Source organism: Schistocerca gregaria, chromosome X (assembly GCF_023897955.1).
Source record: "Schistocerca gregaria isolate iqSchGreg1 chromosome X, iqSchGreg1.2, whole genome shotgun sequence".
Taxonomy (NCBI): domain Eukaryota; kingdom Metazoa; phylum Arthropoda; class Insecta; order Orthoptera; family Acrididae; genus Schistocerca; species Schistocerca gregaria.
Genome location: NC_064931.1, coordinates 806,653,855 through 806,681,033, shown reverse-complemented (window position 1 = coordinate 806,681,033; position 27,179 = coordinate 806,653,855). Strand labels below are relative to the sequence as shown.

At 39.5% G+C, this 27,179-nt stretch overlaps 1 protein-coding gene across 2 annotated transcripts in view; it reads right to left on the bottom strand.

Moving 5' to 3' along the window:
* Positions 1 to 718: 718 nt before the first annotated feature.
* LOC126299379 (neither inactivation nor afterpotential protein G-like) overlaps positions 719 to 27,179 on the bottom strand; it is a 222,235-nt gene continuing 195,774 nt past the window's right edge. For both annotated transcript variants that reach the window (XM_049991242.1, XM_049991243.1), the window contains 2 exons: positions 17,970 to 18,198; positions 719 to 1,008 (listed from right to left, as the gene is read on the bottom strand). In XM_049991242.1, the coding sequence (XP_049847199.1) occupies positions 879 to 1,008; positions 17,970 to 18,198 (359 nt within the window). In that variant the 3' untranslated portion in view covers positions 719 to 878. The remainder of the gene's footprint in view (positions 1,009 to 17,969; positions 18,199 to 27,179) is intronic.

The window sequence follows — 27,179 nt, the reverse complement described above, 5'->3', positions numbered from 1 at the left end:
CCAGCCTCAGAATGTGTGATGTTGCTGACGACGACTCGTGTGGAGATTCTGTCAACTCGTATATGGAAGTGGTAGTGAATGTCAACACAGATTTTATTTGCAGCTCTAAAGTGTTTTTTGTTATGCATCTGGTTAATGTGTGTGTCTTTTACAAATGGGCCATCTACCCCCCCTTGTTGGCTCGAAAACTTCAGTTACTAATAAAATGTAAAGTATGGTTTCGGTTTAAACACCCTCTCCCTCCCCCCTGGGTGTTTCCTTTACATTTATGCCTCAATATTTATGTTTTGTGCTCCACACTCTAGTTGGGGAGGGGGGATAATGTGGCAACTACCCACCAAGTCACATGTAATATCTTTGTTTTGGCAAGCTCTTTCAGACTAGTCTGTGTCCGCCTGCAAAAGAGTACACACATGCACTGAGAATCAAGAATGTATATAACTGTATGTGTGTGCTTCTGAGTAATAAAATAGTGCTTATTACATGTGGTATAGTGTACATCATTGGATCTGGCAATCCTACAACATTAAACCCACACTGGAAATTAAAAAACAAACAATGCATCTAGAATGTTTTAGTCCATACTTTCCAGCATCTGAACTTTCTTTTGCCCTCTAAGAATGTATTATGAATTGTTCAACTGTGTTTGAGGTAGTTTGAAGACATGCAATATTAAACAAACAATTCTTACACTGAGTCCTTCTGCATCAGCAAAGAATATGGTACAATTATATTTCTTTATTATTATTATTCACCCAAAAAGGTATTAGATAGCAAATGTACAGGTCTCTCAACCAGTGTACTCACGTGCTTTTTTTAAAAAAAACAATATTCTGTAAGGAAAGTGTCAAAATTATAACAATCTTGAACCAGTCACATCATGGTGTATTCAGTATGAAACTTGATGCTCTGTCTGCCATTGCTATGAGGACTGAATTTGGATGACCAGAAAGAGGAGTTGGTAGTATACTTGCATCCATTACTCGAAGACCTTGAACACCATGCACCCTGGAAGGTTGATAGAGAGAGAAAAATTATAAGAATTATTGTCACAAGAACAAGTGATATTTTTTGACTTGACATAACTGTAGAGAAATTATCAGTGAGTGAAAATGGAATCTGAATCCACAAAAGAGAAGTAATAGGAATAGAATTTCTAATAAAATAAAACAGAATTTGTAAAGTGGGTAATAAATCCACGCAGAAATAAATGCTTAGTTTCCTTAAGGTGATGAGGGGAAAAAAAGGAGAAGAAAATATCAGTATGTGATACATATGTGAGCAAATTACAAAGAGCTCAACATAAAGGGAGAGCTAGTAGACATTGAAAAGTAATTAGTGAAATACTTGAAATGGATATAGCAAACAAACAGACAGAAACTGTAGTTACAGAGCTCTATTTTATCATTGTCAAAATGTTGAACATCAAAAATAGCAGTAAGTTACTGAAAGACATTGATATTTGGACGAATGATGACATGGAATATATTCTATAGAGAGGAGAGAAAATGATGCAAAGATCATAAGGCCCAAACATGAGGTAAGATAATAACTGAAAAACAGTTTGACTCATATGTTACAAAAACACATTTGTATGGTCCTAAATTTTAAAAGCTGCATTACAGGTCTTACGAAAAGATACTGGTTTTTATTTACAGTATCAAAGTTCTTGTGTAAAATTCTGTCTTGATTATATACTTTTCAAATTAAAATGGAATCAATATTCTGATAAAAAAATCAGTTTATAGTGTTTTCGATACAAAAGTAACTCTAGTTGTCTTGAACTTTAGGTGTGAAGTTTGGTATATTTCACATACATTCACTCTCTGCAACCTTTTGGGGTAATATTCCAGCAAAATGTATTTAACATCAATGAAATATTTATTTTGCAAAACCTAACAATGAGAGCAATACATAGATTACATAACCAAGCATCTTGAAGATGCTCATGGTGTCAACAAACAAGCAATAGGAAGATCACATAGATGTATTTATTGATGAAATAAGTCTGGAAGAAGTTATATCTGTAAAATATTTGGGAATTACATTAGACAATGAGCTGCAATACAGTTAACTTAGGTACAAGGTTTGTTATAAAGTACAAACTGTAATATTTATTATGAAACAAGTTGCACAATATGCCAACAATCAACACAGACAGAGTTGATGAAAAAGATCATGAATACTCAGTTGTTCAACTTATGAAGTATGTGGCAAAGAACTTACAGCAGGCTGTTCCAGCACTGCCCATAGGCCACAGGCACCCAACAAGTGCCTCTCAGCTCACCCATAGCTAGGCAATGGTAGTATAGCCTACCCACTAGGCAGCCTTACTAAATGTGTTCTACATATGCACTAACCACTTGGCCATCCCTGTCCAGGAGTGTTTGGGCAAAGCAATATGTTTATGTCTGCTATGGCCCGGCTAACTGACTGCCCCCTGGAATGGTCTGATTGATGGGACAGTATGAGTGTGAGGACATTAAAACTAACTTCTTAATGATTAATTAGTTCAACAAGGATTTTACAGTGTAACGGAGTACATTTGATAATAAAGTGGTTTATTATCTGTATGTATCTATTGTATGTATCTGGTGTTGAGCTAATATAACTCCAATTCTCATGTGAATAAAATGGACTAGACAGAGAAAAATTAAAAAAAAAAAAATGAAGAACCTGATAATACTTCAAATACACAAACATCAGGGTTGGAACTGTTACTGCTACTGGATTGGGTGACAGACCAGTCCAATAAGTAGAAAACCTTACTGAGAAGTTGGACCACATCAAGATGAAGTCCTTGTCTGGGGCTCAGAGGAGGAAACTTCCCAGAGAACAAAAAGAAAAGGCAAAAATAGCTTCCTAAACATAAATGGGGTGAACAAAAATAAAAAGAAGAAGAAGCTGTTTCAGAATGAAGGGGGTAAACAGACCTCCTTCCACCTTCAAGAGACGGAACAGGAGAATGAGGGGGAATCTAGCAGTCCCAGTTTTCAGGATAACCAGATCCAGAAAAAGCTGAGGCAAGAAATAGGAAAATGGGCCTAGCAATCTCAATTTTTAGGATGAAGGTATCCAACAGGGATACCCAGTGGTCAGCATCATCTTGTACCAGGAGGAGCTACTTCAAATTGCTCTATTTGTGAAGCTTAGGGAGGGGAGGGAAGTCTAGGCCTCCAATTCAGGAGGGTCTATTTGGGCAAAGGTGCTCTAATATTTGTGTGGGTTTGGAAACAGTGGATTGGCTTAAGGAGATGGTGCCCAAAATATCTTTTTGGGATGTGGCAAAGCTACAGGCTAAGACAACAGCTGAACTCTTTAAGACCATGAAGATGTCAGTTGGGTACTGAAACTTTTTAAGAACACTTGTCTAAAGCCAGCAGGATTGGCCGTGTGGTTCTAGGCACTACAGTCTGGAACTGCGTGACTGCTATGGTCGCAGGTTCGAATCCTGCCTCGGACATGGATGTGTGTGATGTCCTTAGATTAGTTAGGTTTAAGTAGTTCTAAGTTCTAGGGGACTGATGGCATCAGAAGTTAAGTCCCATAGTGCTAAGAGCCATTTGAACCATATTTGAACTTGTTTGAATTTGTCTAAATACTCTGAGAAAGTATGGGTTCAGAATCATAAGGTCTTGAATGAGGATTGGGAGGTAATAAACCAGAGTATTGTGTGTAATGCTCAAACCCATGTGGTGGAAGTCAGTGAGGAGTACCCAGTGGCAATGCCAGAACAGTACCTGAAACTGTATTTAGGGTTCCTGCAGTTTACCATAAGGATAAGTAAGGATATTGGAGGTGACTATGGTAGTAAGATTGTGGCTGGAAGTGTTGCAGATAAACTTGAAACACATAAGAACACAACTGCCACCTTGAGTTATGTTCTTGGAAGATAGTAAGTGGACATGACCCTGATACAGGAATCCTGTTTATATTTACAGGGCACACAAGGTCTCGAAGGAACTGAAGATAAGCTTATTTATGCTACAAAATCCCAGAATGCAGTTATGCAAGGAATGTACACTCCTGGAAATGGAAATAAGAACACCGTGAATTCATTGTCCCAGGAAGGGGAAACTTTATTGACACATTCCTGGGGTCAGATACATCACATGATCACACTGACAGAACCACAGGCACATAGACACAGGCAACAGAGCATGCACAATGTCGGCACTAGTACAGTGTATATCCACCTTTCGCAGCAATGCAGGCTGCTATTCTCCCATGGAGATGATCGTAGAGATGCTGGATGTAGTCCTGTGGAACGGCTTGCCATGCCAGTTCCACCTGGCGCCTCAGTTGGACCAGCGTTCGTGTTGGACGTGCAGACCGCGTGAGACGACGCTTCATCCAGTCCCAAACATGCTCAATGGGGGACAGATCCGGAGATCTTGCTGGCCAGGGTAGTTGACTTACACCTTCTAGAGCACGTTGGGTGGCACGGGATACATGCGGACGTGCATTGTCCTGTTGGAACAGCAAGTTCCCTTGCCGGTCTAGGAATGGTAGAACGATGGGTTCAATGACGGTTTGGATGTACCGTGCACTATTCAGTGTCCCCTCGACGATCACCAGAGGTGTACGGCCAGTGTAGGAGATCGCTCCCCACACCACGATGCCGGGTTTTGGCCCTGTGTGCCTCGGTCGTATGCAGTCCTGGTTGTGGCGCTCACCTGCACGGTGCCAAACACGCATACGACCATCATTGGCACCAAGGCAGAAACGACTCTCATCGCTGAAGACGACACGTCTCCATTCGTCCCTCCATTCACGCCTGTCGCGACACCACTGGAGGCGGGCTGCACGATGTTGGGGCATGAGGGGAAGACGGCCTAACGGTGTGCGGGACCGTAGCCCAGCTTCATGGAGACGTTTGCGAATGGTCCTCGCCGATACCCCAGGAGCAACAGTGTCCCTAATTTGCTGGGAAGTGGCGGTGTGGTGCCCTACGGCACTGCGTAGGATCCTACGGTCTTGGCGTGCATCCGTGCGTCGCTGCGGTCTGGTCCCAGGTCGACGGGCAAGTGCACCTTCCGCCGACCACTGGCGACAACATCGATGTACTGTGGAGACCTCACGCCCCACGTGTTGAGCAATTCGGCGGTACGTCCACCCTGCCTTCCGCATGCCCACTATACGCCCTCGCTCAAAGTCCGTCAACTGCACATACGGTTCACGTCCATGCTGTCGCGGCATGCTACCAGTGTTAAAGACTGCGATGGAGCTCCGTATGCCACGGCAAACTGGCTGACACTGACGGCGGCAGTGCACAAATGCTGCGCAGCTAGCACCATTCGATGGCCAACACCGCGGTTCCTGGTGTGTCCGCTGTGTTGTGCGTGTGATCATTGCTTGTACAGCCCTCTCGCAGTGTCCGGAGCAAGTATGGTGGGTCTGACACACCGGTGTCAATGTGTTCTTTTTTCCATTTCCAGGAGTGTAATTTCATTCATGCCAATGGTAGACTTTTGTGGTCATCAGGGTCAGGATGAAATAGCATGTGTAAGGAATCCTCACAAAAATACCAACAAATCCAGAAGGCACTGTAGGGAAGGAAGGTTGTAGGTATACACGGACAGCACATGTGACACTAGATGTACTCCCCAAGACTTACTTCCCTCAGTGCACTCTGTCAGATAACACAGATTCAGTCCTTGTGAGCCTGTGAGGCACTGGTTTACATGTAACCAACAGGAGAGCTTTGAATCTGCAAGACAATGTGTTGATATGAAGAAAATGACATGGATGGTGGGAACATTTCAACTGTTCCAGTCACCAGATGCAGAAAGAATCTTTTTGGCTCTAGTGCAAAAAGCAGATGAGGCATTAGTCAGACTCCTATGCAGACAGTTCAAAGTCAGTCTAGCAGCAGGAGTCACACCAAATGCTTGTAGGACAGTGACGGTCTGGTGCTGGGTCACACATTGGTGTGGTTCCTGTTGATTCACTCTGTAGGTGGGACTATACTAGACATGGCCTACACCTCAACAAGAAAGGGAAGGGTAAACTGGCTGGGCTGATAGCAGAAACTTAAAGGGGGGAGGAACTACATCTCATGGTGGAAACTCTTTTTTAGTGTAAGATCAGTGTGCAGTGGAAAACTCAGCCAGGCAAGTCCTAAAGATGTTAAAAAAGTTCAAGATACTCACAAAAGTAAAGTGAAAAATACTGTTAGTATATTTCATCAAAATATTGGGGGATTGAAGAATAAAATTGATGAGCTTCTGCTTTGTTTAGAAGATATAGAAACTGAGAATGTAATAGATGTACTATGCCTGTCTGAGCATCACATTGGCACTGATATGCAAAAGGTTAGCATCAATGGGTACAAATTAGCTACACATGTAAGTAGAGATAATATGATGAGAGGAGGAGTTGCCATATATGTCAAAAGCTTCCACAGTGTAAAAAAATTACAAATTAAAAAATTTTGTGTAGAGCAACATATGGAAGCATGTGCCACTGACCTTAAACTAAATGATGGCACTTTCATAATTGTAACAGTGTATGGGTCCCCCTCAGGGAACTTCCAGCTATTTCTAGAAAACTTGGGTGCTTTGTTGTGCTATCTGTCAGACAAGGGGAAGCAAATTATCATTTGTGGGGATTTCTAATGTTGATTCCCTGAAAGAGTGTAATAGAAAGAATGACCTTGTAGTATTACTCAGTTCTTTCAATTTGAGCTCCGTCATTGATTTTCCTACTCGGATAACAAAGAACAGTAGTAAATTAATAGATAACTTTTTTATAGACCAAGATAAGTTTAAGGACATAAATGCTTATCCTGTTGACAATGGTCTTTCAGATCATGGTGCACAGCTGATTACAGTACATGACATAGCTACATGCAGTATATCAAATCAGACTTTCAAAGCATTGCGTTCAATTAACAATATAAATATCCCAAACTTTAGGGAAAGCCTACAGCAACTAGACTGGGATGAAGTGTATAAGGAACCTGATGCAAACTTGAAATATAACTTATTTCATGATACATTTTTAAGGATATTTGAAAATTGTTTTCCCAAGAAAATAGTTAAACATAATTCCAAGAAAACATATAAAAAAACATGGCTAACTAAAGGAATAAGAATATCTTACAACTGTAAAAGAGAACTGTATCTAATAGCAAGAGGGAGTACTGACCCCGAAATTGTTCAATATTATAAAAACTATTGTGCGGCGCTAAGAAAAGTTATTAAAAAGTCCAGAAGCATGTGTATCATGTCTGAGATCAGTAACTCTGATAATACAATTAAAGCAATTTGGAATATTATTGAAAGGGAAACAGGGCAACCAGGAGCACAGGAAGACTTTAGTGCCGTAAAACTGAATTACAAGTGCACTAACAAACAATCAGAAATTGAAAATATTTTGAATAATCATTTTTTAAATGTTGTGGAGAAAATAGGATCTAGATCTTCACTAGAAGAGGCAAGGCTACTAATAGAAGAGACCATACCCGTGCACTTTGAAACAACTGTAATTCCACCAACCTCTCACTCTGAAATCAGTAAAATAATAAACTCACTGAAAAGTAAAAGCTCTTATGGAATTGATGGCATTTCCAGCAAGGTACTTAAAGCTTGTTCCCCACAGATAAGTAGGATTCTCAGCCATGTATGTAACAGCTCTTTGGAGCAGGGTGTAATTGTAAATTATGTTTTTCACAAAATTATTCAGTGGTTCTCAGCAAACGGACTCTTTTTAAATTTTGACAAAACATAGAATATACAGTTCCGTATAGTAAATGGCGCAACTCCAGTAATAAATATAGACTTTGAACAGAAGTTTGTAACTAAGGTAGAATTTTCAAAATTTTTAGGTGTGTCCATTGATGAGAGGTTAAACTGGAAGCAACACACTGATGGTCTGCTGAAACGTCTGAGTTCGGCTACGTATGCTATTAGGGTTATTGCAAATTTTGGTGATAAGAGTCTCAGTAAATTACTAAGTACTATGCCTACTTTCATTCACTGCTTTCGTATGGCATCATATTCTGGGGTAATTCATCGTTGAGTAGAAAAGTATTCATTGCTCAAAAACGTGTAATGAGAATAATTGCTGGAGCCCACCCACGGTCATCCTGCAGACATCTATTTAAGGATCTAGGGGTCCTCACAGTAACCTCACAGTATATACACTCCTGGAAATTGAAATAAGAACACTGTGAATTCATTGTCCCAGGAAGGGGAAACTTTATTGGGAGGTAATAAACCAGAGTATTGTGTGTAATGCTCAAACCCATGTGGTGGAAGTCAGTGAGGAGTACCCAGTGGCAATGCCAGAACAGTACCTGAAACTGTATTTAGGGTTCCTGCAGTTTACCATAAGGATAAGTAAGGATATTGGAGGTGACTATGGTAGTAAGATTGTGGCTGGAAGTGTTGCAGATAAACTTGAAACACATAAGAACACAACTGCCACCTTGAGTTATGTTCTTGGAAGATAGTAAGTGGACATGACCCTGATCCAGGAATCCTGTTTATATTTACAGGGCATACAAGGTCTCGAAGGAACTGAAGATAAGCTTATTTATGCTACAAAATCCCAGAATGCAGTTATGCAAGGAATGTACACTCCTGGAATTCATTGTCCCAGGAAGGGGAAACTTTATTGACACATTCCTGGGGTCAGATACATCACATGATCACACTGACAGAACCACAGGCACATAGACACAGGCAACAGAGCATGCACAATGTCGGCACTAGTACAGTGTATATCCACCTTTCGCAGCAATGCAGGCTGCTATTCTCCCATGGAGACAATCATAGAGATGCTGGATGTAGTCCTGTGGAACGGCTTGCCATGCCATTTCCACCTGGCGCCTCAGTTGGACCAGCGTTCGTGCTGGACGTGCAGACCGCGTGAGACGACGCTTCATCCGGTCCCAAACATGCTCAATGGGGGACAGATCCGGAGATCTTGCTGGCCAGGGTAGTTGACTTACACCTTCTAGAGCACGTTGGGTGGCACGGGATACATGCGGATATGCATTGTCCTGTTGGAACAGCAAGTTCCCTTGCCAGTCTAGGAATGGTAGAACGATGGGTTCGATGACAGTTTGGATGTACCGTGCACTATTCAGTGTCCCCTCGACGATCACCAGAGGTGTACGGCCAGTGTAGGAGATCGCTCCCCACACCACAATGCCGGGTTTTGGCCCTGTGTGCCTCGGTCGTATGCAGTCCTGGTTGTGGCGCTCACCTGTACGGCGCCAAACACGCATACGACCATCATTGGCACCAAGGCAGAAGCGACTCTCATCGCTGAAGACGACACGTCTCCATTCATCCCTCCATTCACACCTGTCGCGACACCACTGGAGGCGGGCTGCACGATGTTGGGGCGTGAGCGGAAGATGGCCTAGCGGTGTGCGGGACCGTAGCCCAGCTTCATGGAGACGTTTGCGAATGGTCCTCGCCGATACCCCAGGAGCAACAGTGTCCCTAATTTGCTGGGAAGTGGCGGTGCGGTCCCCTACGGCACTGCGTAGGATCCTACGGTCTTGGCGTGCATCCGTGCGTCGCTGCGGTCCGGTCCCAGGTCGACGGGCAAGTGCACCTTCCGCCGACCACTGGCGACAACATCGATGTACTGTGGAGACCTCATGCCCCACGTGTTGAGCAATTCGGCGGTACGTCCACCCGGCCTCCCGCATGCCCACTGTATGCCCTCACTCAAAGTCCGTCAACTGCACATACGGTTCACGTCCACACTGTTGCGGCATGCTACCAGTGTTAAAGACTGCGATGGAGCTCTGTATGCCACGGCAAACTGGCTGACACTGACGGCGGCGGTGCACAAATGCTGCGCAGCTAGCACCATTCGACGGCCAACACTGCGGTTCCTGGTGTGTCCGCTGTGCCGTGCGTGTGATCATTGCTTGTACAGCCCTCTCGCAGTGTCCGGAGAAAGTATGGTGGGTCTGACACACTGGTGTCAATGTGTTGTTTTTTCCATTTCCAGGAGTGTATATTCACTTATGAAATCTGTTGTTAACAATCCAGCCCAGTTCAAAAGTAATAGCAGTGTTCATAGCTATAACACCAGGAGAAAGTACGATCTTCCCTATGCAGGGTTAAATCTGACTTTGGCACAGAAAGGGGTAAATTATACTGCCACAAAAGTCTTTGGTCACCTACCAAACAGCATCAAAAGCCTGACAGATAGCCTACTAACATTTAAAAATAAGTTAAAAGAATTTCTAGATGAAACTCCTTCTACTCATTGGCTGAATTTTTAGATATAAATTAAGAGGGGAGGAAAAAAAAACAAACCTTAAACATTAGTTTCATGCAATATTTTGTGTAATGTAATATCTTGTACAGACATCTTTTATTAACCGACATGTTCCACATCATTACGAAGTGTCGTATTGATGATCTATGAAGGAGTATTAATCTAATCCACTCCAAATCCAGGTTAGGAGTGATCACGCCAAGGACATGAGACCAGTCACTCAGTCCTACTTTCTTATAAAGACGTCTGAAAATCTTGTTAATGTATATATTAGGGAAACATGGTTAACTGAGGTTCCTCAACATGAAAACCAACATGCATAGTAACAGGGTAAATCATGGGGAACAGCACTTCACCAACTTGTTTGCAAAGGTGGAAAAAGCTCTACACACTCAAGAAATTGCTTTCTGCATGTTCCTGGATATCAAGGGGGCTTTTAGAAATATGATTCTTAAACACATGTTTAGAGCTGCAGAAGAGCATGGCATTAAGACACTATATGGAAGTGAATTAAGACAATGCTGAGTTGATGGAAGCTAAAAGCTACCATGACGACTGAGAAAATGGTGATCAGCAACACCTTAGGGTGTCCACAAAGAGGGAGTCTGCTCCCACTTGTCATGAAAGAGTTTAATGCTTGAGGTTACTTTTTTTAAGGATATGCAGACAATTTAGTCATATTAGTACATGGTGGGCAAATTAACAAGTATCATCAGAACAATGCTACACTGTACTCTGAACATTGTGTAAAATCTTGTGCAGCAAACAGGCTCTAGTGTCAATTCCAGGAAAACTGTTGTAGTGCCGTTCATGAGGAAGCTTCTCCAGGCACATACTGCAGTTTTAAGCTCTTTAATGAAATTCTACAGTAGAGGGCATAGTGAAGTATCTAGGGCTGATCCTGGGTATGAAACTATTATGGATCTCTCACATAAGGAATATATGTTCCAAGGCTAAAGGTGCTCTCATATGAACTAGAAGAACCTTTGGTAAAAATTAGGTCTAAGCCTCAGGTGCATATACTAAATATACACCTCTGTAACAAGACCTATGATAAATTATGAGGCTACAGAGTGGTGGAATAAAGTAGAATAGAAGGTGGCTGCTAAGGACCTCGAAAAGGTCCAGGATTGGCCTGCCTAACCATAGCAGGTGGAATTAGCAGCACACCATTGCTGGGATGGAGATCACACTGGGATGCCCCGTTACACCTTTGGGTTACAATGGAGCCAGCAGAAAGGGCATACAGGTTAAAAACTGGAAACCCTTATGATGGTCAGTATCCCACACAAATACAATAAATGTGGTAAATTTTAAATGATACAGCACAGCAAGCAGTTATCCTTTTCTTTCAGGTTTTATTAGGCAAATCTAGATTTAAGCTAGTGCCTAGATATTACCAGGGCACTATTTCATGGTATCAATGCATGTCCTAGTTCATCAGTCATCTCTTGTTCAGTCTGCTGTCACAGTTCCTTCAAGACTGATTGCTGTGCTCTATCATTTGACAGTCATATCACAGTTGAGCACACCCACATTCCTAATGGAAGATAACTTGATGAATGTGGTAAATATATGAATTGTAAGGGACTATACAATAATTTCCAGCTGCATCAATAAACCTTTCAGGGTAGTAACTGGAAGTAGGCAACAGTGGAAGAATGAATGACAATGCCATTCCGGCAATATAGTCTGGTTAACTGATGCTTGAAAACAGATGAAGAAGCTATGACAGGGTTCTACAAGGTGCAGCCTAAACTAGAGATCACAGTCTCTCTAGGGAAGCTGGCCACAGTATTCCAAGTGAAAATATTTGCTATCAGAGATGGCATGGAAGGAGAATCTGCATAAATGCTACGAGCATCATAGCATCTACATCCATTCAGACAGCCAAGCAGCTCTGAAATCTCTATCAGCCACAGAAAGAAGATCCAATATCATTGCAGAATGTCATGAAGCCCTTGTGTGGCTAGGAGAAAGCTGCTATCAGTACCTTGTCTCTTAGGAATTAGTGGCAAAGAACAAGTTGATATGCTGGCTAGGACAGGAATAATGGCTATATATGTTGGAGCAGAACCTGTCCAAAACATCACTAAGGTGTTGATAAGAACAAAAATACATAGTGGGATCAATAGGCAGCATGCAGAATTCGAACAGTTCTTGGTTATCCAATTGGGTAGCGTCGTAATTTCTCCACAATATTTCAGCAGACGTACATGCTGCCATCTTCAGGTGGTTCCTGACGAATGCTGTGCTGTTCCTCTCAGCGCCCTATATATACTAGCTGTTACCCCCTCCACTGTTCCTCTCCTGGTGTCTTTGGTGTGGCCAGCATGGCGGCTACTGGAGCTGGTGGGGCAAGTGGCACCTGGGTCTAAACTGGGGTCTGCTGTCTCCCTGCTGCCGCCATCGGGGGTTGTCCTCAATCGCTGGGACTGCATCTTTTTCTCCAGTCTGAGTGCAGGGTGCCAAGCCTGACTAAGCTGAAGGCCACTGTCTTTATTAATTAGATAGTCCTGTAGTTGGATTTTGATGGCCTCTTTAGTAACGCAGTCCCGGAAGTAGGAGGATTGACAGAGTATTTTTGTTTTTCCATAGTCCATAGTATGGCCAGTCTTTATATAATGGTCAATCAAGGCTGATTTAGTGGCCTGGCATAATTCGGTATGGCGCTTATGTTCACTGCACCTCTCTTCTACAGTGTGGACTGTCTCCCCAATGCATGATTTTCTGCACTAACAGGGAATTTTTATAAATGCCTGGTTATCATAGGCCTAGGTAATCTTTTGCTGAACCCAGTAGAGTCAAGGTTTTTGCAGGAGGTCAGAATACACATTTCACATTGTGTTTCCCCAGGAGTCTACCAATTTTTCTTGAGGTGTTTTCGACAAACGGAATGCACACCAATGACTTGTGTTCTTCTATTTCTTTTTCTTGTTCTCTTGGCGCAGTCTGTCTGAGTGCATGTCTTATTTGCTTCTGGTTGTACCCATTTTTCTGAAATGTTGTCTCGAGGTGCTTGTCTTTTGTGTCTTATAACTGCTGTCTCATTTCTATAAGAATTGTAAATAACCTTTCACTCCCTGTATTTTATGCCTGTTGCCTCCAGAATTTCAAAGCATGTATTTCAATCAACATTGTTGACAGCTTTTTCTAAATCTACAAATGCTATAAATATGATTTCATTTTATACAACCTATCCATTAAGACATGTCATAGAGTCAAGTATTCTTCAAGGTTGGCTTTTCAATCTTCTATAAATAATTTATGTGAGTATTTTCGAATCCATGACTTATTAGTTAATTAGTTAGTTTTTCAAAGTTTAGAGCAAGCCCATTTGCAGAAAACCAGTTAATGACTTTTCCAAAGACCTTATTTGTATCATTTTCAATTGGACTTTCTTTTACTGGATTAAAAATGATGCTTGTATCAGCAGCAAACAGTGTCAGTTCAGCTTCCTGTTTCAGATAGGAAGGGAGGTCGTTCACATAAATCAAGAACAGAAGGGGATCCATGATTGAACCCTTTGGAACACCTTAAGTAATTTCACCCCAGTTAGATGAAGTGGCAAACTTATTTAAATCACTTGACCCACATAAGGAAACTTTTTGCTTCCTGTCTGTAGGTATGACTTAAACCACCCATACGCTGTTCCATTTATACCATAGAATTACAATTTCTGTAACATAATGTCATGGTTCACACAATCAAATGCTTTGGACAAATCACAGAAAATTCCTATTGGTGACATTTTACTATTTAAAGACTCTATTATGTGGGCAGTGGAATTGTATATTGATGTCTCAGTGGAACAGTGTTTTTGAAATCCGAACTGTGATTTACTAAGTATCCCATTACTGTTGAGATGGCTAACCACTCTTGAGTACATTACTTTCTCGAAGATTTTTGAGACTGCTGTAAGCAAGGATCCTGGCTGATAATAATTGACATTTATGGTGTCCCCCTTTTTGTAGAGAGGCCTGAAAATGGCATATTTTACTCTGTATGGGAAAATACCTTGAATTAATGATGCATTACGTATGTGACTCAGAACATCAGGTGTAATTGCTACACACTGTTATAATATCTTATTAGAGATGTCATCTACTACAACAGAACATTTATTTTTCAGAGATTTAATAATTTTACTTATTTCACAAGAGGTTGTTAGGTGAAACTTAATATGACTAAATTTTTCTCAAAACAGACTCTTCCATGTACTGCCTAGCTTTTTCTTTTGAACTGTTCTCCCCAATTTTTTCTCCTACACTTAAGAAATGAGTGTTAATTACATTAGCTACTTCAGTACTGTTGGTTAGGATGGTCTCGTTCTCTTTAACAGTAATATTACCTACCCCAGTGGTTGCTTTTCCTGTCTCCCTTCTGACAACATTCCATATTTATTTGATTTCATTGTCAGAGTTGTTAATTTCTTTTCTAACATACATATTTCTTGATTTCCTTACAACTTTTCTCAGTATGCTACAACAATTTTTATAGTGTAAAACTACTTCTGGATCTTAATTAGTTCTTGCTGTCTCATTTAGTTTTCTTTTTCTTTCTGAAGACACTTTAATACCTGTAGTAATCCAAGGTTTCTTTGAAAAGTGTGTGGTATTACAATTAGTAATTTTTGTTGAGAAACAATGTTTAAAGAGAGATATAAATTTATAAAGAAATATTTTGCACTTGTCATTATGGATAGTAAGGTAATATTCACACCTATTTTCTTTGGAATTGCAATTATTACATTCTTCTTTAAATCTGAGGGCATTTCACTAGTCTCATATCTCTTGCTCACCATGTGGAATAGTTTTATCAAGGTTGGATCTCTCAAGGATCTCAACAGTTCTGAAGGAATGCCTTCCACTACAAAGGAGTTGTTTAAACTTGTCTTTTAGTGCTGTTGTGTGTTTACAGGCCCAGTTGGCTTTTTGCTCAGCCTGCAATCACAGTGTGAAGCATTAACACAGTGATGAGGTGAAGTGGTTTAAGCATGGCAGGGCTGAGTGCTGAGGACAAAAGGCAGGTAGCCACATGTAAAGGAATAAAAAATTCCAAAAAGGGTTGGTGAGTGAGTAAATGACAGATGCATGGTTGAACTGTCAAAAGTGTCACTTGGAAAATATTAGTCAGAAATATTGCACACAAAAAACCTGACATCTCATTCAATGGACCTATGTAATAAATGAGGACATCAAATTATGCACCTTTGCATCACGAGTTCAATGCAGCACTTCAAGAAACTGTGGGAACCCTAGGTTTTTATTGAAACTGATTTTTATTAACAATGGTCAAAAAACACTTTAAATTATACAACTGGCAAACAAGTGTTGCCATATGTGTAATGATTTGTCAAACTGGAAATGGACTGTACAATAAACACATACTAAACTAGTTTAACTGTAACTTAACTTGATCTAGAGTAATGATATTTTTGATGAACAGTACTCAGTTACATTGACCAGAGCTCAATGTACTCCACAGCAATGTGTATCAAGATTTTAACATGTGTTACTTACACCTTTATCCTTATCTTAAATGTATCTGTCTTTAGGTATGTACAATATTTCTGTTCCAAAATTAGCATTGCATTATTTAATTTAAACAGGTCACCAATTAAATCAACCATAATTCAGATTTGGTGCAGGCTACATGAAAACCAAGAATATGCATTCTGTATTAATATGACACTTTAGTGCATATATAAATATTTCTTGTATTTCATTGTTTTACAAGTATCTGTGATATCACAATATTATGTATCCATTAATATTCACTATAATATGTACACTAGAATGTTTTGTACAGTCAAAAAGTGACCAACATGAGAAATTATTCATTTCAATATGTTTAACTGTAAGAATAACAATTTTTATTCAATGATTGTCATTGTAGTAATATTTTTATAACAAATCATGCACATTACTACCATGGTATTGATTCTGAGGTGTTAAATAGGCGGTGCCACTGCGTCTTGGGGTCTTTTTTCATAGTCAGCCAGTTGTGGGCAGTCAGCCTGTGTGCATGGAGAGCTGATGGTAAGTCTGGGTATTGCTCAGCTGGGAAATTAACTTAGTTTTTGAGTAGCAGCACAGCCTTGCCAAACCAACACTAAAATTTTATGGGTAATAGAATTCAAGCAACAAGTAGTGGCTTAGATGATTTCATGCTACTTTCAGCTGATGTATGCTTTCACACATAGAGAACTTTAACATGGCATGAGAGTTAATTTATTTCATGATGAAGTTTAGCAGACAGTGATGAGACATCACTGACCAGTTTTTACAGTAGCCAGGACTTGGACATTGGTTTTGTTATTGAGCTAGCTGATTTAACTGCAGAATGTGCCAAATATTATTCACTATGTCACACAATCTTAATAGCACTTGGCTACAATCTTAATGTTTAACCTTGAGCTGGAAATTGAAACCCACTGAATAAGTTTATGCAAGGCTGTCGTATTTCATCTTGTGTATTCAGCTTAACTTTGTCACTGTATTGACTGTGTTATTTAGTGCTATGGCTCCACTTAGTTTCACAATTTATTTGACTTGTTTTATAGTTTATTTATTATTGCAAAATGTGCTGGACTTCATGTGCTTAATTAATGCTTACCTATCAAAACCAACCATACACAGCTGTTGCTGTTATTAAGGTAGAATCACAGTGGAGGACAATCTACCACACTGATTGTAGAGTCACATTTTGTTGTCAGGGTCATTCACTAGTCCAGACTTCAACAATCTCAGTACAAGTTTCAAGACACAGATGTAAGTTATCATGATTATTTTCTCAACTGGGAGGGGGGGGGGGGGTGTCTTGTACTCTGTCAAATTATTCTCATAATATCATATCTCCTGTCTCATCTTCAATGGCTTCCTCCTACTTCCTCTTCTGTAATAGTGTCTTCAAGTTCATTTTCATTGTATAGCTCTTCTATATTTTCCTTCCAACTTTCAGCTTTCCCTTCTTTGTTTATTACTAACTTGCCATCTGGATGTTTCATACTGCTATAGCTGCTTCTCTTTTCTCCAAATGTCTTTTCAAATTTTCCTGTAGGTAACATCTGTCTTCTCCATAGTCACATCCTCCTATGGCCTTATGTTTATCATTAACTACTCCTGCTTAGACAGTTTGAATTATCTGTTAATGTTAATTTTTAGAGTCTGTATTCCATTTTGCCATATTGATTTGTTGAATTTTTATGTTTTCTTTTTTTCAGCTTAAGTTCAATGTCACATATGTTATACAAATATTCCTAGTAGGCTTTGTCTGTTTGACTATATGATCCTTTGTTGCCTTCACTATTTCATCTTTCATACCCACCCATCTTACTTCTATTGTATTCCATTCTCTTGTTTCAGTCAATTGTTGCCTAACATTCTCTTTGAAACTATCAACAATTTCAGGCCCTTCCAATTTTCCAGGTCACATCTCCTGACATTCCTACCTTTCTGCAATTTCTTTGGTTTTAATTGGCAGTTCATAACCAATAAATTTTGATCAGAACCCACATCTGCCCCTGGAATAGTTTTGCAGTTTAAAATGTTTGTCAGACCATAATATAATCAACCTGTAATCTTCTGGCATCTCCAGGTCATTTCCATGTATAGAACCTCCTTTCATAAACCTTAAATCAAGGTCTGGCATCGATTAAATTGTGTTAATGCCATATAAGTATATTTAAAGTAAGTGCAATCAGAAATTGCATTCATTACCTGAGAAGATTATCAACGACTGTAGAATTATCTTGAAGGCTACCCATTTTGCATGTGCCTCCAGGGTGATATGCCGTTACAGCTGATGTGCGTATGATACATTCCAGGTAAAGGAGGTCACGAACATCTGGTATAAGATTACTACACTCAGATAAAACTGGCAAGTGTAGTTGTGCTCCCAGTTTCTGAAAAGCCTTTGTCCTCACTAATTTTTCTGCCAAGTTAATAGCTGAAACATTAATAAATGGTTCTCAGTACACTTAGGTCTATGTTTTTTCAGTAAATGAGATACACAAAGGGAACAAACCAGAATGAGTTAAAATTCAACTTACATGGAATTGTTGAAGAATATCCCAAAAATTGGCAAATTTATCACTTGAGAATCACTCAAATTAATATACATACATCACAGGCAATAGTGGCACAACAGAATACAGAGTCAAAGCTCAGGCTGAAGATGACAGTCCAGCAATAGCAGCAGGAGCAGAAATACAAATGTTTGCAAAAATATGAGTAGAAAACAGTAAAGCACTAAGGGAAATACTAAGAATGAGATGAGAGTGCAGAAACTGTTGAGAGAAGGAATCAGTGACTACAGTGGTGATGAGATAAAACTGAAAAATGTCATAGATTGAAAAGATTTACAGGGAAAAGGAAAGATGCACCTTTCAATATTTCTTTTTCTTTTCTTTTTTTAATAGACAGCATACTTTCTCATAAACAATAAAAAGAAGTAAGAATTATATCTCTTGCTGTTCCTATGAATCCTGGGGTTGGGTTGTTTGGGGGGAAGAGACCAAACAGTGAGGTCATCGGTCTCATCGGATTAGGGAAGAATGGGAAAGGAAGTCGGCCATGCCCTTTCAAAGGAACCCTCCCAGCATTTGCTTGGAGCGATTCAGGGAAATCACGGAAAACATAAATCAGGATGGCCAGAAGTGGGATTGAACTGTTGTCCTCCTGAATGCGATTCCAGTGTGCTGCCACTGCGCCACCTCGCTCGGTTATGAGTCCTGGGAAGACAAAATGTCTTGGGAGGAAAACAAACAAATTAAAAATTATTTTTGCTACTGGATAACTTTTATCAATTGTGCATTTATGTGATAGTTTTGTGGAAGGCTGTCACCCACAGAAATGTTTATGTGATGGTTTCTTGTAAGGCTGTCACCTACAGCAGTGAAATGTAAACCACATTAAGAAAGTTATTCATCATGTGTGTTTCACATTAGTTTTAAAGCATAATCAGTGGAGATTCTATAAATATTTAGCATACATAATATGATTCTTACATTTTGATTGCTGCAGAGTTAAATACAGTTTTACTTACTAATGTGGTGTTTCTTACACATTACTAACTGTGTTTTTTCTCCTTTTTACTTGTTTTGAAGGCAACTGGTTTTCCCCTCTGTACTAGCACAGGCTGCAATAAAAATGTTTGGTTTCACTTCTACTATTCACTTCCCTTGCCTTTTATAACCCCAGCTTTTCCTTTCACACTTCACTTTAAATTGTGGAAGTGAAATCAAGATATTTTTACACTGCAGCCTCTTCTAACAACAAGGACAAAGCCAGCTGCTATAAAGGTACGTAAAAAGAAACAAAAGTGCCATATTTAATGTTCACAAACTCAACAGTCAAAAGCAAAATTGTTTTTTACTCAATAGGAGTCAAAATGTAAAAATAGTATTATGTAAGCAAAATACTTACAGGATCATCAATGATGATGCTTTACCAATAAAGTAAAGTGTGTCTGTGGTGGGCCTAAGGTTTTGAGTAGGAATTGCTGGTTGTGTTAGACTTCTGGGATGGAATCACTACGATAGAGCTTGTAAGAGGAGGAGTCAGACAGTTGGCAGAAGCCTTCTGTCAGCTAGTCACTATGATTCATAATGACAGTGGTAAAACCTCTGTCTGCATGGTGAAAGATTAAATCAGGATCTGTCTTGACATTGAAAATGGTTGTTCTTTCTTCTGTTGAGAGATATGTGTTATTGAAGATCGACCAAGGGAAGGATGGTGAAGCCAAGAGGTAAGGAATTCCTGGTAGGTGACCAGGGTGTTGTTAGGTGGGAAGGGGGGGGGATGCTAACAGCAGTATAGTAGGATGGTGGTATGAACTGGAAGAGGCTATGTTCTGTATTGGGACCAGGTTGGCTTTGGTTGGAGGGACTGGTAGCAAAGAAGAGGCTCCACTTTAAGGCTCAGGAGAAGGAGACTAGGCCTTTGATGAGTCCAACATGGGGTGAACATGCATATGGAGCTGAAGATGAGGCCTTTGGAGAGGACTGAAACCTCTGTAGTATTGAGGTTTTTGGTTGACAACAATGCTTTAAGTTTGTTTAAGTCCTGGGTCTTGTGAAGTGTTGGGCAGGAGTTCTGGAGGATGTGGCAAATGTAAAAGATTTGCAAGGCAATATCTGGAAGCAATGAGGGGTTGACAAGGTGGGTCACTTGGGTTAGGATAGATGTTGATGGGTAGTGGAACTCCAAGGTGGGAGTAGGATGTCATTAAGTTTCAGTCCACATCTCCTAAATTGAAATGCTTACCCTCAACACCTCGAAGACCTCTCCAGACACTGAACCCATAAATGATCAAACTTATTGACATCCTTCTGCTGCCTTGGATCCCCACTACCCATCAATACCTATAATACCATCAGTGAACTCTCTTGTCAAACCCTCATAGAACAGACGGAGGGCATTTTATTAGGATAAAGGAACTATAAAATTTATGGCTAGTACAGATGAGGCATTGTATTAGTTAATGGATTTAAAATGACTGACAGTTGATGTTTTCTGTCTTTAATGGAATGACTGCTTCCCATGGTGCTATGAGTGTAGCACATTACTGGTCTTAAGTTGTATAGTTTCTTTATTGCAATAAAATGCCCTTGCTCCATTCCTACCCACATTTCTTTAAATGGAATGGAATTTTTTAATGGAATGACTGATGACATTGATGCTATGAGTGTAACTTGTTACTAGCAATAACTTTTTTGGTTTCTTTTTACATAATAAAATGCCCTTGTTCCTTTCCTGTCCATAATTTTTTATAATTATACTTGTAATCTTTTGACAGTTGTATACTACAACTCTCCAACCTGAAATGTAACAGCTGCAGCTTTATTTCAACATGCTTCTTTTATTGTAATTTTTTTAGTCTTTTCCTACCAAAAAATTACATATATGTCAGTTAAATAATACAACTTTCAAAGTTTAGCATGTCATCATAAGCATACGTACTGGCATAATTCTTTGTGCTATGTCACACTGCTTGTATTAGTTTGGGCACTAAAGGTCTGCAAGAATGTAGGACTGTGTATGGTTTTTTGACAGGTTTGGGCACTAATAGTCTGCAAGAATGTAGGACTGTGTATGACTATTTTGACAGGAATGATTCTCAGCTTTACACATTGTTAAGAAAAATATCTTTAAATTCCATTTCTTCTCTTATTTTTAATGTTTATATCACAGACATGATGACAAGGATATCCTGAAACATATAATGATGAGGTGTTAATTCAAATTATATTGGTGACTATGATGGGCACTACTGTCACACTTCTTCATAAGAAAGATAGTATGACATATATTAATAATTATTAAGCAATCTCACTGCCTACCTACTTTCAAACATATTGGCAAAGATTATTTTACATACAAACAATAACACACCATCCCAAAATAAGATATTCAGTCAGTCTTAACACAGATTTCATAGAACAAGTCATTGTTCAATTCATGAGTCAGATTACTGAAAATTTGAATGACAAAATATGACAACTCTTATTTTCTTTCACCTGTTAAAAGTGTTTCACCATTTCACAATATTCCCTAAGAGCAGCTCAAACATTATGGTATCAGAGATAAGTGCTGGTATATGGTTTCCAAACTTACTAGCTAAAACAGTGTAGAGTGTTGCATTAAGAAACCCAGGAATTGTACATAATGAAACAACATCTTTAAAGTGGTGAATAATCACTACATTAGACCACATGGATAAACAAAATGACAAACGTGTGTGAATTCTTATGGCACTTAACTGCTAAAGTCATCAGTCCCTAAGCTTATACACTACTTAACCTAAAATATCCTAAGGACAAACACACACACACCCCCATGCCCGAGGGAGGACTCGAACCTCCGCCGGGGGTGGCCGCACAGTTCATGACTGCAGTGCCTTAGACTGCTCGGCTACATGGATAAACACTATATCCATTCTCATTCTTGTATATAAATGACAAGCAAACCCAGCAATGCTTCAAAATTTCTGAATATGTAGGGGAATTAGATATTTGTCTGAAAATGGAGTATCCCTGGGAATTATGGCAGGATGCAAGTATTGGCTCTCTATCCATTCTGATGGATGGAACTTGAAATTATAATAAACCACATAGAATATGAATGTAAAGATCTCAAAAAGCTCTTGACCAAATTACTTCAAATTTTTACACAATAATCTAATGAACATTCAAATGGACATAAGCTATACATATTTTTAAACAACATATGCACAGTTTTTTTTGTTAAAACCAGGTGAGAGAAGGAAAATGCAGTGCTGTGGAAACATGTGGTTTCATTTTCTTTCTTGGGGTTGGTTTTTAGCTATGATGGCAGGGCATTTAAATCATTTGACAAATTGTTTCCCAGATATGAAAGGGTGTCTTGAAAAGTAATGCCTCTGAATTTTTAATGTGAAAACTCTTAAAGGTTTTAAAATAAAACAAACGTTATTAACAGTCTACATCTTTATTCTCTATGTTCACCCTGGCAATGAACACGTTCCTCCCAATGAGAAACCAATTTGTTGATACCATCGCTGTGGAATGTTTGACTTTGTTGACAGAGCCATAGTCTCACCTCTGCTTTAACTGCTTCATCACTGTCAAAGTGAAGTCCTCAAAGGTGTTCTTTAAGCTTTGGAAACAGATGAAGATTGGACGGCGCCAAATTGGGACTATATGAAGAATGATCAATGATAGTGACTGGTTTGATGCAGCTCTCCATGCTACTCTATCCTGTGCAAGCTTCTTCATCTCCCAGTACCTACTGCAACCTACATCCTTCTGAATCTGCTTAGTGTATTCATCTCTTGGTCTCCCTCTACGATTTTTACCCTCCACGCTGCCCTCCAATGCTAAATTGGTGATCCCTTGATGCCTCAGAACATGTCCTACCAACCGATCCCTTCTTCTGGTCAAGTTGTGCCACAAACTTCTCTTCTCCCCAATCCTATTCAATACTTCCTCATTAGTTATGTGATCTACCCATCTAATCTTCAGCATTCTTCTGTAGCACCACATTTCGAAAGCTTCTATTCTCTTCTTGTCCAAACTATTTATCATCCATGTTTCACTTCGATACATGGCTACACTCCATACAAATACTTTCAGAAATGACTTTCTGATACTTAAATCTATATTCGATGTTAACAAATTTCTCTTCTTCAGAAACGCTTTCCTTGCCATTGCCAGTCTCCATTTTATATCCTCTCTACTTTGAACATCATCAGTTATTTTGCTCCCCAAATAGCAAAACTCCTTTACTACTTTAAGTGTCTCGTTTCCTAATCTAATTCCCTCAGCATCACTCGACTTCATTCAACTACATTCCATTATTCTCGTTTTGCCTTTGTTGATGTTCATCTCCTCTCAAGACACTGTCCATTCCGTTCAACTGCTCTTCCAAGTCCTTTGCTGTCTCTGTCAGAATTACAATGTCATTGGCAAACCTCAAAGTTTTTATTTCTTCTCCATGCATTTTAATATCTACTCCGAATTTTTCTTTTGTTACCTTTACTGCTTGCTCAATATGCAGATTGAATAACATTGGGGAGAGGCTGCAACCCTGCCTTACTCCCTTCCCAACCACTGCTTCCCTTTCATGTCCCTCGACTCTTATAACTGCCATCTGGTTTCAGTACCAATTGTAAATAGCCTTTCGCTCCCTGTATTTTACCCCTGCCACATTTAGAATTTGAAAGAGAGTATTCCAGTCAACATTGTCAAACACTTTCTCCAAGTCTACAAATGCTAGAAACATAGGTTTGCCTTTCCTTAATCTTTCTTCTAAGATATGTCGTAAGGTCAGTATTGCCTCACGTGTTCCATTATTTCTATGGAATCCAAACTGATCTTCCCCGAGGTCGGCTTCTACTAGTTTTTCCATTCGTCTGTAAAGAATTCGAGTTAGTATTTTGCAGCTGTGGCTCATTAAACTGACTGTTCAGTAATTTTCACATCTGTCAACACCTGCTTTCTTTGGGATTGGAATTATTATATTCTTCTTGAAGTCTGAGGGTATTTCGCCTGTTTCATACATCTTGTTCACCAGATTGTACAGTTTTGTCAGGACTGGCTCTCCCAAGGCTGTCAGTAGTTCCAATGGAATGTTGTCTACTCTGGGGGCCTTGTTTCAAATCAGGTCTTTCAGTGCTCTGTCAAACTCGTCACGCAGTATCGTATCTCCCATTTCATCCTCATCTACATCCTCTTCCATTTCCACAATATTGTCCTGAAGTACATCGCCTTGTATAGACCCTCTATATACTCCTTCCACCTTTCTGCTTTCCCTTCTTTGCTTAGAACTGGGTTTCCATCTGAGCTCTTGATGTTCATACAAGTGGTTCTCTTCTCTCCAAAGGTCTCTTTAATTTTCCTGTAGGCAGTATCTATCTTACCCCTAGTGAGATAAGCCTCTACATCCTTACATTTGTCCTCTAGCCATCCCTTCTTAGCCATTTTGCACTTCCTGTCGATCTCATTTTTGAAACATTTGTATACCTTTTTGCCTGCTTAATTTACTGCATTTTTATATTTTATCCTTTCTTCAATTAAATTCAATATTTCTTCTGTTACCCAAGGATTTCTACTAGCCCTTGTCTTTTTACCTACTTGATCCTCTGCTGCCTTCACTACTTCATCCCTCAAAGCTACCCATTCTTCTTCTACTGTATTTCTTTCCCCTATTTCTGCCAATTGTTCCCTTATGCTCTCCCTGAAACTCTGTACAACCTCTGGTTCTTTCAGTTTATCCAGGTCCCATCTCCTTAAATTCCCACCTTTTTGCAGTTTCTTCAGTTTTAATCTACAGTTCATAACCAATAGATTGTGGTCAGAGTCCACATCTGCCCCTGGAAATGTCTTACAATTTAAAACCTGGTTCCTAAATCTCTGTCTTACCATTATATAATCTATCTGATACCTCTTAGTATCTCCAGGGTTCTTCCATGTATACAACTTCCTTTCACGATTCTTGAACCAAGTGTTAGCTATGATTAAGTTGTGATCTGTGCAAAATTCTACCTCTTTCATTTCTTAGCCCCAATCCATATTCACCTACTACGTTTCCTTCTCTCCCTTTTCCTACTACCAAATTCCAGTCACCCATTACTATTAAATTTTCGTCTCCCTTCACTATCTGAATAATTTATTTTATTTCATCATACATTTCATCAATTTCTTCGTCATCTGCAGAGCTAGTTGGCATATAAACTTGTACTACTGTAGTAGGTGTGGGCTTCATTTCTATCTTGGCCACAATAATGCGTTCACTATGCTGTTTGTAGTAGCTTACCCGCATTCCTATTTTCCTATTCATTATTAAACCTACTCCTGCATTACCCATATTTGATTTTGTGTTTATAACCTTGTAGTCACCTGACCAGAAGTCTTGTTCCTCCTGCCACCGAACTTCACTAATTCCCACTATATCTAACTTTAACCTAACCATTTCCCTTTTTAAATTTTGTAACCTATCTGCCCGAGTAAGAGATCTGACATTCCATGCTCTGATCCGTAGAATGCCAGTTTTCTTTCTCCTGATAATGGGATCCTCTTGAGTAGTCGCCGACCGGAGGTCCGAATGGGGGACTATTTTACCTCCGGAATATTTTACCCAAGAGGACGCCATCATCATTTAATCATACAGTAAAGCTGCATGCCCTTGGGAAAAATTATGGCCGTAGTTTCCCCTTGCTTTCAGCCATTTGCAGTACCAGCACAGCAAGGCCGTTTTGGTTATTGTTACAAGGCCAGACCAGTCAATCCTCCAGGCTGTTGCCCTTGCAACTACTGAAAAGGCTGCTGCCCCTCTTCAGGAACCACACGTTTGTCTGGCCTCTCAACAGATACCCCTCCATTGTGGTTGTACCTACGGTACGGCTATCTGTATCGCTGAGGCACGCAAGCCTTCCCACCAACGACAAGGTCCATGGTTCATTGGGGGGGGGGGGGACACAGAAATTATATACATAAAAACTATATACACAACAATGGTCTTTTTTTTTTCTTCCTCACGGTCAGTTTTGACAGAAAACCTGTATATTAGAAAAGTTGTATTTATGGCTTATCAACTTATGATAAGAATAAAGCTTTGCAATGTGAGTTGGCTGAAACTTTTTGAGGCTACCCATTTGCATATTAAAACCATGAGAAGTAATGTCATTAAAGCTATTACCCTCACAGATGCAGCAGCTGCAGAGATCTCTTTCATACCATGTATACAAATGATCTCAACTGATTTACCCATTCAATCAAGATATCACAGTTAAAACCAACTGAGAGGAAGAAAGCAAAAGCACACATTTTCACAGCATTGAAGTAAATCAGTCAAGCAAAAGTCTAATAAATGATTGACTGATGTATGACAGGGTATTGAGAATGTCCAACAAATTCAAGACAAATTAAAAGTGAATACTATTGCTTGTTCCTCACACAGTTGTTATAGCATTTAATTGTGTGACTCAGCCAATATAACAGAAAATAACTGCTTCTGTACTGATTTATTCATTTACTAATTCCATATCTCTTGGTGCTGGCTATGTAGAACATATTTTGGTTGAATGAATGACATTCAAGGCATAAAATGGCAAATATCTTAGCTTCAGAAGTCAAATTATAAAATGGCAAATATCTTGGTTTCAGAATCATGAAAAAAGTCTGCCACTGTCTTTTTCAGTTACACTTGATTGTACCTGCAAAAGTTAGGAAATATTTGTTCTTAAGGAAACTGTATTCTTCAGAGCTCTTTCATATTTGAGAAATAGATAAGTTCAATACGTTTTCTAATTCATAACCTAAACTCACATTCAAGTAAGACACTTAAAAATAAAATTAATTAAAAAATGAGATATAGGTGACTGGATGCTACTTGTTTTAAGAAAATTAAAGTGACTGATATTTTCTTTTAAATTCATAACCACCAAATAAA